The 12,008-nt window shown below is 42.7% G+C and overlaps 1 protein-coding gene across 2 annotated transcripts in view; it reads left to right on the top strand.

Moving 5' to 3' along the window:
• LOC102055839 (glycerol-3-phosphate acyltransferase 3) overlaps positions 1-11,173 on the top strand; it is a 31,047-nt gene extending 19,874 nt beyond the window's left edge. For both annotated transcript variants that reach the window (XM_005444508.4, XM_055703336.1), the window contains exons 3-12: positions 3,445-3,715; positions 4,219-4,293; positions 4,764-4,853; positions 5,058-5,151; positions 5,561-5,676; positions 7,255-7,310; positions 7,803-7,888; positions 8,402-8,530; positions 9,040-9,119; positions 9,985-11,173. In XM_005444508.4, the coding sequence (XP_005444565.1) occupies positions 3,445-3,715; positions 4,219-4,293; positions 4,764-4,853; positions 5,058-5,151; positions 5,561-5,676; positions 7,255-7,310; positions 7,803-7,888; positions 8,402-8,530; positions 9,040-9,119; positions 9,985-10,111 (1,124 nt within the window). In that variant the 3' untranslated portion in view covers positions 10,112-11,173. The remainder of the gene's footprint in view (positions 1-3,444; positions 3,716-4,218; positions 4,294-4,763; positions 4,854-5,057; positions 5,152-5,560; positions 5,677-7,254; positions 7,311-7,802; positions 7,889-8,401; positions 8,531-9,039; positions 9,120-9,984) is intronic.
• The last annotated feature ends 835 nt before the right edge of the window (positions 11,174-12,008 follow it).

The following is a 12,008-nucleotide window of genomic DNA, read 5'->3' as shown; positions in this document are numbered from 1 at the left end:
CAAAATACACTTTTTAATATCCTTTTTATATTTTAATTTAAAACTAACCTTTCCCCACTGTAGGTGGCTCTTACTGCAGTAAGCTAGAGTCTCAACTACTCCTTACTTGAGAAGGTATGGGGAGCAGGGGAGATGTGGACTCTGCAGCACCAAGCTGTGCTCTATATGTTGCTCTTTAGACCTTTTTAACCACAGGACTGACTGACTTATAATTAGGAGTCTGGGTTCCTGTACGTCAATGGAAGTACTTGGGGGTCGGTGTAGGTGTAGATCTAACAGTGCAGCATATACTCTGGCATTCTCTGAGGTGGCAGAGCATGAGCAGGCAGAGAGGTGCCGTTGCATTACACAGTATTTACTGAGGGAGGAGACATTTCCAGTGATAACTGGTGGAGTATCTGATAAAACCAGGGTAAAGGTAGGTGTTGGTGTCTGTGTATGCATATGCATGTTGAGTGCTGGGGGTGGGGCGGGGAATGTGTAATACCGCTTTCATCTTTCCTGACCATTCAGTCCTCACTAGGAGATGAGTCAGGAAAGGAGGGAGCATTGCAGATGCATGTGCAAGGGCAAGTTGGGCAAGTTTTCCTGTTCCCAGGCAGAGCAAAAATGGTCCTCCCCAAAGACCTGAAAATCCAGTGTTGCTCAGTATGAAAGAGAGAGTGCATGACTGAGGGGACACCACCTCTCTCTGCAGTACCAAATCCAGTGTATTTCACATCTGTTGGCAGAAATGGCAGCCAGTGTCCCTGCGTTGGTGGTGTGATAGGAAATAGTCCCAAGAAATTGGCTGGTGTAGTTGCTATGTGGAGAATTACCTGATGCTATTACCTCAAGGTCCCTCTGTGTTAAGAGGGCAGCGTGTTTATGTGCCAGGCTCAATGGTAGCTCTTGGCTGAGCAGACACTTGCAGTGTAGATGTCTATCTTACTGCAGCTGAATAACCAGCTCTCAGCTGTCTGGGTGGGTGTTGACTGTGTTGGTGAGCAGTCTTCTTTAAGTTGATGGGTTTAAAAAGTACAAAGATGCTGTTAAGTCAGAGTTTTAAAACTGACATCCACTAAAAGAAAAGCTTGTGTAAATAGTGCTAAATTTAAGCCTAGTATAATTAGCTGACTAGAGCATATGAGTTTGGAGGCTTGGGGCTTGTGCTGTGACGCTGAGGAAAGCAGCAGCTATGGCTTTTTTTTCAGTTGGGAGTGAGGTTTGCTGTACTCCTGCATAATGCTGTTTTTGGCAAACTCAGCTCTGCCCATGGCCAAGGGATTAAAGGCTGTTAAATGTTACTTCAGATTACAAGAAGGCTAAGTACGTTGCCTGAACAGCATGTGTTTTAATTCTGTTCATAATACCTTCGGGTGCTGTTGAGAACTTGGCTTGGAGTAGCTTGTCCAAAGGCTGCAAAGCAGCTTGCACATGGGGTGTCATGTGACAATGACAGCACAGGGTGGTGGGGCAAGACGTTACAGCTGTGCTATTCTTGACTGTGCCAGCAGTGTGTTAAAATTGAACCCTGGGCTGGTTTCAGCCAAGAAGCAGGAGCCAGGGGAGCCAACTGCTTGGCTGATGCTGAACTAGGGGCTGGATAAGGAGGAAGTATTCCCATTTCTCCTGGGAACTGGACAGAAGAGTGGTACTTCTGTGATCAGTGCTGGAGAGTTTCCCTGGCCAGTTTCTTGGCTATGACCTGCCTCACACCCCACAGCAGCATGGAGCTGACAGGCTGGGCTGACTCACCTACAGTCCTGGATGTTTCACAATTTAGAGGTTTAAGGGACTGACTGAGAGGAAAAATTGAACCACAGAGTAGAGCTCTGGTTTGTGTTTAAAATGCAACAGGAGTGTAGTCTATCCTGCTAAATGTTTGATGTGTTACATGTTTTATAATTCAGATCCCAAAGGGCATGCGAGTGTTTGGGTGTGCCATATTAACAATTTGTTTATAGGTCAGTGATAGGAGTGCTGTCATGCTCAGAATGCACTGAGATGGTCCAATGGTAGAATTGCAAGTCGTGGCTGCCAGGTTCAGAGCTGAAGGTGCTAATAGGTTTTGTTGCAGTGTAACATCTCTCTTGCATGTTGTTCTGTAGTGTTTACCTCAGTGATTTGTTGGACTTGTATCTTAGAGCTTCTTGTGTTATCCCGTCTGTATGCAACAGTGCAATACAAAGATTTTTTTCCATGTCACTTGTAATTTAAATGTTGCATGTGATTTGTACAGCAAATATATTCACAAAGTTTCTCCTGCTGGAAAGACTTTCTTAGGTACAGATTTGCACATTGTGGAACATGTATTTGTGGGAAACTGCCAAGTAGCTTGGAACAGTCAGATGCTTCCTCCTTTTCTGTTTTTTTTTAATCTCAACACGGAAACAGAGAGATTATGCAATTTGTGAGAGGTGTCTGACAGAGTGACAACCTGAACTTGGACCTCTAATCCTAGTTCAGTGTCTCATGGGGTGGTTGTTCTAGTTAAATGTTATTCTGGATTCCTTTGGTCATCAATTTCTGGAGCCAGACCTGCTTGAAAGCAGCTACTTGATCTTTATATTTAGCTTACGCAGTTTCTCCTTGCCTTTGTAAGCTCTAGTGGGAAACTGGTGCTTGTCAGACCATAAGTATAAAAAATGAAAAGAGGAGGAGGAGAGGGAATACTTGCTGTTTGTACTGCAATTCTGAAATCTCCAGGTTTCTTTTCTATTGCCAGGCATTATGTGGGCACAGTTCAACTGAAACACAACTGTTAGTGCTGAACTAAATTTTATCAAGGCAGCAATAGACACAACTTTCTTTGATGTGTTTTTTGGAGGGTTTTTCTTGGTTTGACTTAAATAAAAATTAGTGTGATCCTGTCTTTGCTTATAGAAAACACTTGTGCTGAGAAGGGAGGGAGGTACATTTGGTTCAAAGCTGGTCCATGCACAGATGTCAGGTAGCAGTTGTGGTCTGGGGCTTTGGCAGGTAGTAGTGGAGTGCATCTCAGCTGGATGTGGCTGTGGGATGCCAGAATGTCTGATGAGAGATGGGCCTATGACTATCCATGGAGGATGCTGAATGCCCTTAAATACACAGAGCACCAGGAGAAGGGAATGGAAAGGCCAAGGTCTTGCTTGGTTTGCTCTGGAAGTGTAAGATGGTCTTGAATAAAGTTGCTGAGTTGAAGACTTGTCAGACAGTGGGAAAGGGTTTACCTTCTTGCTTCACCTTCAGGAGGCAGCAGAACTTGATATATCTGCTGCTCAAGGTGTTTATGTGAGGAAGGGGATCCAGAACTGGCCTACTGACCAGTATGCTGTGTTCAACTACCCACCTGATCTTGCTTTCATAGGAGAGGCTCCGACAGAGAATTTGTCTCCTTGAGTAATGCAAAGTGGTAAGTGATTTGCAGGATGACTGTTACTGTATAGAATTATTTCCTTATAGGGTTACCCTTTCCTTCCCAAGGTATCATTGAAAGAGATGAAACGCCTATGGAGAAAGAAATCGCACGTCTGCATCGAGTGGACTTCGAATTCTCTGACATATTCTACTTCTGCAGAAAAGGGTTTGAAGCCATTGTGGAAGATGAAGTCACCCAAAGGTTTTCCTCTGAAGAGCTGGTCTCCTGGAATCTCCTCACAAGGACTAATGTCAACTTCCACTACATCAGCCTGAGGCTGACTGTTGTGTGGGTCGTTGGGGTTATAGTGCGGTACTGCTTACTGCTGCCCCTGCGGTAAGCTCATGGGTGCTGAGGGGTTTTGTCAGTCTGGGAACGTAAATGTGTGTTTTCTTGGGAAATGTCATCTCAGCTCTTTTAACCCAAAAGCAGCATTAGTAGATAAAGAAAGATGAACCTGCTTAAATTCTTCTTTGAATGGTTAAGAAGCCATTCAGAACACTTCTATCTTGCCATTTACTGTGGAGAGTAGGTTAGGGCTAGTGGTCATCTTTTTTCTGTGAATGCTTCCTGTAAGTTGTGTATTTGCAATGTAAGTGTAAGTTGGGCAAGCTCTAAAACTCCGTGACACTACATGCATTGGGGTATCTAAATCTGCTGCCTTTGCTAGACCATGATTTTGAGCAATGTGTTGGGGAATTACTGAGTTACGGAACTGGATATGTCGAGTATCTGAGGAATAATTGAATTCCTGCAATCCCTTTCCATTTTGAAGGGGAGAGTGATACTAAAATGAACAAAACTACTTATTTTGATTTAATCTCTATTTTGCCCTGTAGCTTTACCCTGGCTGCCATTGGGATTATCTCAATGATTGTGGGGACAACAATGGTCGGACAGCTGCCAAACAGCAGGTAGGTACTGTGTTGTGGTGTGTGAGGGACAAATTTGCCAACTGGCATCCGTGCAAACAGCTCAAGATTAGGACTGGACAGATTTCACAAGTGGTAGACTACTGACGGTTCACCCACAAGCTTGTGGCCTTGCTTTTAGTGGCATTTTGAACTTGGGCAGAGGTTGGCTTCTTGCCAGGCTTAGCATCGAGGCTGGTGATTTCTGATGGGCTCCTCTTACTGTCGTGGGACATCATGGGACAAAGAAGTACCTGGTGAGGAGATGACAGCCTTGCCTCAGTAAGTGAGACCAAGGGTCTCGCATGTCTTGGCTGAGCTGCTGTAGCAAGTGAGTGGTAGAGCTGGGAATGTTCCTCTGTGCTCCAGAGTACCAGGAAAATTTCAGCCCTGAGTTGTGTTGAGGCTGGAGAATATTGTGTGTCTGTCTAGCTGCTTTCCAGGATGCTCCAGATGCCTGTGATTTCTTTCAGTGTGAAAAACTATCTGAGTGAAGTGGTCCACCTCACGTGCTCCCGCATCCTTGTCAGAGCTCTGTCTGGTACCATCCATTACCATAACAAGTGAGTGAGCTGATGTTACTATAGCAAAAGTGTGTGTATACTTCCATGTGTGAGTATCCTATTTGAAATGGGGCAGCTCTTTCCTGACCTGCAGGTTAATGTCGCGCTAGATGCTGACTCACTTGACAGCTTTATGGAACTGTTGTGTGTGTAGTGTGGTGGTTAGTGCACTAGTAGTCTAACAAAAAATTTATGTAATTGCAGGGAAAACAAACCTCAGAAAGGAGGAATTTGTGTTGCCAACCACACATCACCGATAGATGCAATCATTTTGACAAATGATGGATGCTATGCAATGGTATGAGGAGATCCACGATGACCACAGCAGAGGGAGAGAGACCAGGAAAGGGAAAGGCTGTGGGGTATTGGTTGCGGAGTTCAGTTAATCTCTACTGTGAAAGTTAACTTAAGCACTAGGTAGTGGGTAAAAGTATAAATTGTGTTGAAATTGGTCTACAAGTTACATGTTGGTGAAGTTGTCCTGGCAGTGTCAATGCTAGGCTCCTCACCTGATGAAATACTTGAGAGATGCTTCCACACTTGCATCTAGATCCTTTCAAACATTTTAATAGTTCTTTTGGGCACTGCCCAGTCCTGGTTTGCGGTCTCCGGTGTGCTTGTGGGTTTTTTTGAGGGGGATGCAGAAGAGGAAGTTCTGCTTTTCAGGTGTCTTATATGCTGATTGATGTGCCTTATTGGGCTTGCAGGTTGGCCAGGTTCACGGTGGACTAATGGGAGTCATTCAGAGAGCCACGGTCAAGGCCTGTCCTCACGTCTGGTTTGAACGCTCAGAAATCAAAGACCGCCATCTAGTGACAAAAAGGTGAGGTGTGGGTCGGAGCAGGGGATTGCCCTGCTAGTGCAACTCTGGTACCTGCTAGTGCCCGAGAGGCCACGCCCAGGTATGTAATCCTCGAAGAGTTGTTGAACAAAGACCCAGATGAGGAATTAAAACTTTGGAAAGACGGAAGCCCAAGAAGCTGATGAGGTTGCACTGGGAAACAGGGTAGTTGGAACCTAGGGATCTCAGGAGGGCAAAAGGCTGACTTGCAAGAGCATCTTAGAATCATTTAGGTTGGAAAAGACCTTTGAGATTGTAAAGTCCACCTGTTAATCCAGGACTGCCAACTACATCACCAAACCATGTCCTAAGCACTACATCTACAGGAGCCATATCTACTTGGTTTATTCCAAACGATGACTGCTGCTTATAAATGCTAATCACAAGGGCACGAGTTATCTGTAATTGCATGTTATTGTAGGCTGGAATGATGCAGGGTATTGCAAATTGGTAGATGTCAGCAGGAGTGGAAGCAATCAGTATAGTAGTGGCTCAACAGCAGTTAGTGGAGTGAGCTGGAGGGGTGGTAGGAAGCAAACGAGATCATTCACAATGACCTGAAGATGCTTGCTGCTGTGATCAAAATGTTAGGTTCCCAGGTCACCAAGAAAGGCTTGAAAGGTTTATACAGGGTGAAATGGTGCAGACCAAAGGTTCTGGTAAGGTCTGGATTGCAGCAGACTGTCACAAAACATCTCATTTGGGTAACCATCAGCATAATAACTAATGTCTGATGAATTCAGATACACTTCTAAAAGGCTGTGAATATACTTCAAATTCTGGGACTTTCTGTTGAAAAGAAATACTGATGAAGCGGGCTTTCTGTGACATGAACTGTCTCAACTTAATTTGAAATTGTGAGCTAGAAATAATAAGCTTTGCTTGTTTGGATGAGGGGCAAAAATGTGTCTAACTATACAACTGCGCTGCTTACAAAGGTAGTCTTCTGCAATTATCACCAAACTATCACTACAGTACGAACACTGTAGTAAAAGTGATAGAAAGTCCTCCTAATTTTTAAAGAACTTTTAGGTTAACTTTAGCAGGTTACTTCACCACCTCATTGGCCTCTGTGCAGCAGTATGGTTTTGCTATGTCATCCAAGTGCTAACTCAAGTAGTGTGAGCTGTAGGTGTTTTAAGAGTCCTCTTTTTAAGAAATCTGCTGCTAAGCAAGCAAAGCCTGGATGGACTGCTGCACAAGGCTTTTTGGTTTTTTGTTTGGTTTTTTTCTTATGTAGACAGCTTCTTGCAGGTTGAGTTGATTAGAATTAATCTGACTGACTTAATGGCATACATTTGTTGGCTTCCCTGGCAGTCATTAATAAAATAATATGGAGGAAAGCAAGCAGGATGTTGCCTCAGTGTAATGCACTGGGGCCTAAGAGGTGGCCTGCCCAAAGCTTCAGGTTTGTGAGAAACAGAAAAGCAAGTGCAAATTAATGTCCAGTAAAAGGCTTTGTCAAACAGATGTGTTCTACGTAAAGATATTTTTAATAGACCTGCCTGGGGAAAAAAGTGGAAAGGAGCTGGTTTTGAAGCTTTCCTTCTGCTTCCACAGACTCAGGGAACATGTGGCGGACAAAAGCAAGCTCCCGATCTTAATTTTTCCAGAAGGTAAGAAGCTGAACTGCTCCTTATCTCCATTCAGTGTAGATTTCATCCCTGTTCTCTCTTTCATGGCTTTTGGTGCTCAAATGTGTCTGGTGTATCAAATGTACCTCTGGCTTAGATTTTATTAGGGAACTGCTAATTTAATATGAGATTACAGGAAGACAACACAATACGGTCCCTGGCTGTTGGATCTCCTGACAGAAGCTGTAGGCAGAAGAATGGGAAGATTGTTTCTTTTGTGCTGTGAATGTCAGTTCGCTGTCTTACAGATGTAACCTCAGCCTTGTGTTTTTTGTCTCATACATGTTCTGACTTTGTTCAGGGAGTTAGTCACAAGACAGAGAATGAAAGCAAGCAGGGGAGAGATGCTTAACTTAGCCATAAAGGGCCTGCATTTGCTCCTTCATGAGCGTAAGACCTGTATGTTGATGTAGTGTTGCTGCTGAAATGTGGTAGGCTATATGAAGTAATGACCCAAGTTTCTTCTCTGGACAGGCACCTGCATAAACAATACATCTGTGATGATGTTCAAGAAGGGGAGCTTTGAGATAGGAGGGACAATCTATCCTGTTGCAATCAAAGTAAGTGGAACTAACTAGCTGCTGAATATCGAAGTTTGGGATCTGTTTTTGTCAGGGCAGTAGGAAACTGTTTCAGTATGGCTGCTAATGGAAGCACAGGAGCCCTGGCAGTTGGCTACATGTCATGGGTGACTCCTAGCGTATGAGTGGCTAAAATGAGAACGTGAAGTCATTCAGCCTATGGAGCCTGGGTGGTAGGACCTGGTGGGGTCAGGTTCTTCCTCCAGAAAGCTGGAAGGAAGGGAGATTGAGCTAGTCTTCACTGATGCGGAAGGGAAGCGAAGCATGCAGCTTGCAGCAGACATAGCTCTCTTAGTTCAGGCAAATGGGTGACATCTGCTGCTAATAAGCACAGGCTACTTTTTCTAAAGCCTCATTCTAAGCAAACATGTCAGTTGTGAATCTTCTTGTACTCCGGCATCTGACTGAAAGCATCCACCTCAGAACATCACAGCCTGTCTCAGATCTGTGGGGAAAGGGTTATATCATTTGTTTTTTTGTGGTCCCTTACAGTATGATCCTCAGTTTGGAGATGCATTCTGGAACAGCAGCAAATATAACATCGTGAGCTATCTTCTGCGAATAATGACCAGCTGGGCCATTGTTTGCAACGTGTGGTACATGCCACCAATGGTTAGAAAGGTAATCTAGCATCTGTTTGATTCTTAACTATTGAAGAACCTGACTGTGTTGCAAGTGCCTCTTCTTACTCTTTTTTTTTTTTTTTTTTTTTTTTTTTCTCCTGCAAAACTCCTACCCACCCCATGTCTCCAAATTCAAAGTTTTATACTGGACTTTTGTTAGTGTTGACTTTGATGTATGATTGGACTTAGCTTTTCCTCATGCAGCTTGGTACCATCAGCAGTGCATCATATATACAAAGGATAGCAGTAAATACAGGGCTGTTCACAGTAGCGATGCTCCAAGAGGATGGGACATTGATAGCAAAGTTTTCCTTTAATTTCAACACTTTAGGGGAAAAATGAGTTAAATTATTATTGTATTGGAACATTAGATCGTGTTGGAATGGTAGGGGACAGATCATTTGGCAGTGAGCTAATTTGATGAGGCAGCAGATGAAAAGTGTTACGGAAGTCTGTTTCAATTCACTTCTCTCTGCTTTGCTTATGTTGAATTTATGACCTTTGAAGGAAGGCGAAGATGCTGTTCAGTTTGCCAACAGAGTGAGGTCAGCCATTGCTCGCCAAGGAGGACTGACTGAACTTCCCTGGTGAGTGGTGCTGTCCTTGTTGAACTTCGTGGACTGTCTGTTGTTAGTTTGATTGAGATATTCTTCCTCCTTAGCTTTGTGACAGGTAACATTTAACATGACTTTATTCCACTCCGGAGAAAACCAGGGAGTAACTTCATGTGTATGAGAGAGTAAAAATAAAAAAAGATACATAAAGTCTTTGGAGCACATAGCTCTCATGCAGTGAGTTGACCTAAAGGCTTGATGCTTTTGAAGATCAGTCTTTCGGAGTTGTTTCTCATGTTGAGACATGCTGAGATTAAAGAACAGAAGTGAAGTTATTTGGCTAAACTGATGAACAACAACAACAAATAAAACACAGGGCTTGAGGCTTTCTGCTCTGATTTTCTTGTGTCCTACCTCAGTAAGTAGCAGCATAATACCTAGATTTCATAGGACTGTATGAAACAGACTTGAGAGCAAGATTCTGATGAAGAGAACAGGAAAGCGGATTCAACTATGAGGCCCAGCTCTGGCCCTCTGAACGATGTAAGGCAAGAGACAGCTATGGCGTTGCGCAAGATTGACTGCTTCTACAGTCTAGGGAAATAGCATCCCAGATTGGCAAAGATTTCTATGGTAGGTGCAACCTGTTACCAACATGAGTAGGCTGCTTTAATGGGCTAGACTCAAAATTTGGACTGCATAAGCGTTATGGCTTAAGGCCATAATTTAATAAACTTGCTTAAACTTGGATGTTCTGAAAATTCTGAAGAAAAGCCTTCTTAATAATCTTTTAGGTGAAGGCTCTAGAGTTGACTAATATAGTTAATACAGCTCATAGTTTGATAACAATAGTGGTAGCGATCATGATGGGTTACTTTTCTTTCTTGCTCTTTTCCAGGGATGGAGGTCTGAAACGAGCGAAAGTCAAAGATACTTTCAAAGAAGAACAGCAGAAAAACTACAGCAAGATGCTAGTGAGAAATGGATCCATAGGAAGTCTGTCTACAGGAACAGAGTCAGACTGAACGGTGGCTCTTGAAAACCAACTTTGCACAACCAGCCTTAGTGGGAATAATGTTTTTTAATTAAAAAAAAAAACCAAAACACAACAACCAACCCCCCAACAAAAAACACCACATAAACTGGAGCAACAAAATCTCTCATCATGTGTATGCATATTCTCTGTATGGCTGGTGCAGAGCCTGCCAAGGGGCAGTGTCTCTGTAGCGCTCCCTCCCTTTTCACTCTTCTTACTCCCTTGCCCCTCCCCATCTTCACGTGGTGATGCACTGCAGCTCCTGGTATTCTTGAGCTGAATGTGTGGAGAATTAAGAGGCAAAAGGAAAAAAGCACCACAGTTTTTCTGAGTTTGTAAAGATGAAGCGAAGTACACTGAACAGGTGCTGTCAGGACACTGGTTATGAAGATACCTCTTGTTCATGGTACTTTGAAGGTTTAAACATAACACTTTTTTTTTCTTTTTTTTTTTTTTTCCCTGTTACTTCAGAGACTTTTAGTTGTGGATGACTTAACATGTTTTAGGATGTTGTCAGGACTGTTAAGATTGACTCTTGTGGTTAGCTTGCACCTGGAAGTGCAAGGGGGGAAGGGAAGCAAGGGCTGCAGGTGGGAAAGGAGCTGCCCTGCCAAAAGCACAGTTCATGGACCATGAGGAATTTGGTGGCCTTATAACATGGTATTGCCTTATTAAGAACTGCTACCTGAGGGAAGATAAGGGGCAAGTCCTCAATCTCTCTGTCCACTGCTACTGTTGAAATTACTTTCCTGAGATCTGGAGCTGTAAAGGTAAGACAACAGTAAGCAGCTGGATGATGTAGGCTATGACAGATTAATTTTTATGAAGTGGGTTTTCAAGACTACCCTTCTTCAAAAGTTGCTGGTAATCGCTTAAAGATCTTAAGAGAACCAGTCCAGAAACACATTTTGTGTTGATCTAAGATAGCAATAGCTATCACAACTATAAGCATAGGATCCATAAGTCACGTATGATACAAGAAGTGGCATGTTCAAATCTGCAATATATTGCTGTCTGAATGTAAAGAGAAATAAATTCTATATTTCTAATGGGTCTGGTGTGACATTTATGCTCTTCTCTAAATGTGTATAAATAAAACAGTTATACTTCCTGAAAATGTAAAATTAGGGTCCTGGAAACTTCAGTCACTGTGACTTAAAGGACAAATTGTAGTTTAGCTCTTGCCTTGTTTCTAACCTGACTTTTTTCCTTTTTTTTGTTCTTTTTTTTCCCCCTTCTCAGACTCTAAGGAACTTATATGGCTTCATGTTTATACTTTCTAGAGTAGGAGTGACTCATCATGCAGACTGAACTTGAAATTACAACATGAAGTCACATTAGGGAGACTCAACTAATTAAGCTGTAATTAACTTGGAAACAACTATGAGCTTCTAAACTTGTAACAAACGAAGTTCGTTTGTAAGTATTCTTTTTCCTGTAGCAAAGAGATTTTTAATTTAAAGCTAAAAAAAATAAATTACTGTTCCCCAGCTAATAATAAAGTTTAAAAACCTGTTAGAACATAGCCTACCAAAAAAGGGTTCCTGTTCTGGTTTCCATTATATCTCAGTCCATGCACTTAGGCAAGGACAAATATATTTATTTATTGACTATTACATAGGCATGCAGCATTTTGTACTTTGTCTTGAAATCTGCTTTTGAAGCCTGTGGCAGGTATGTAACCTTGGAAGAAAATGCTGGGAAGGGGCTTTTAGAGAAATGTGCAGGCCTTTAAGAACAAAACTATTTATATTAAAAAGGTTGGAGTGATGAGACAAAGCAAAGGTGTTTTTTTTTAGTGTGAACCTAGTTCAACTTTGAACTGTTACACTATGAAAATGAACTAGCCATGCAAGCTTTGGGCTAATTAATCTGTTTTTCATAAT

The sequence above is a fragment of the Falco cherrug genome, chromosome 1 (genome assembly GCF_023634085.1).
Source record: "Falco cherrug isolate bFalChe1 chromosome 1, bFalChe1.pri, whole genome shotgun sequence".
NCBI lineage: Eukaryota > Metazoa > Chordata > Aves > Falconiformes > Falconidae > Falco > Falco cherrug.
This window is presented reverse-complemented; position numbering and strand designations above follow the sequence as displayed.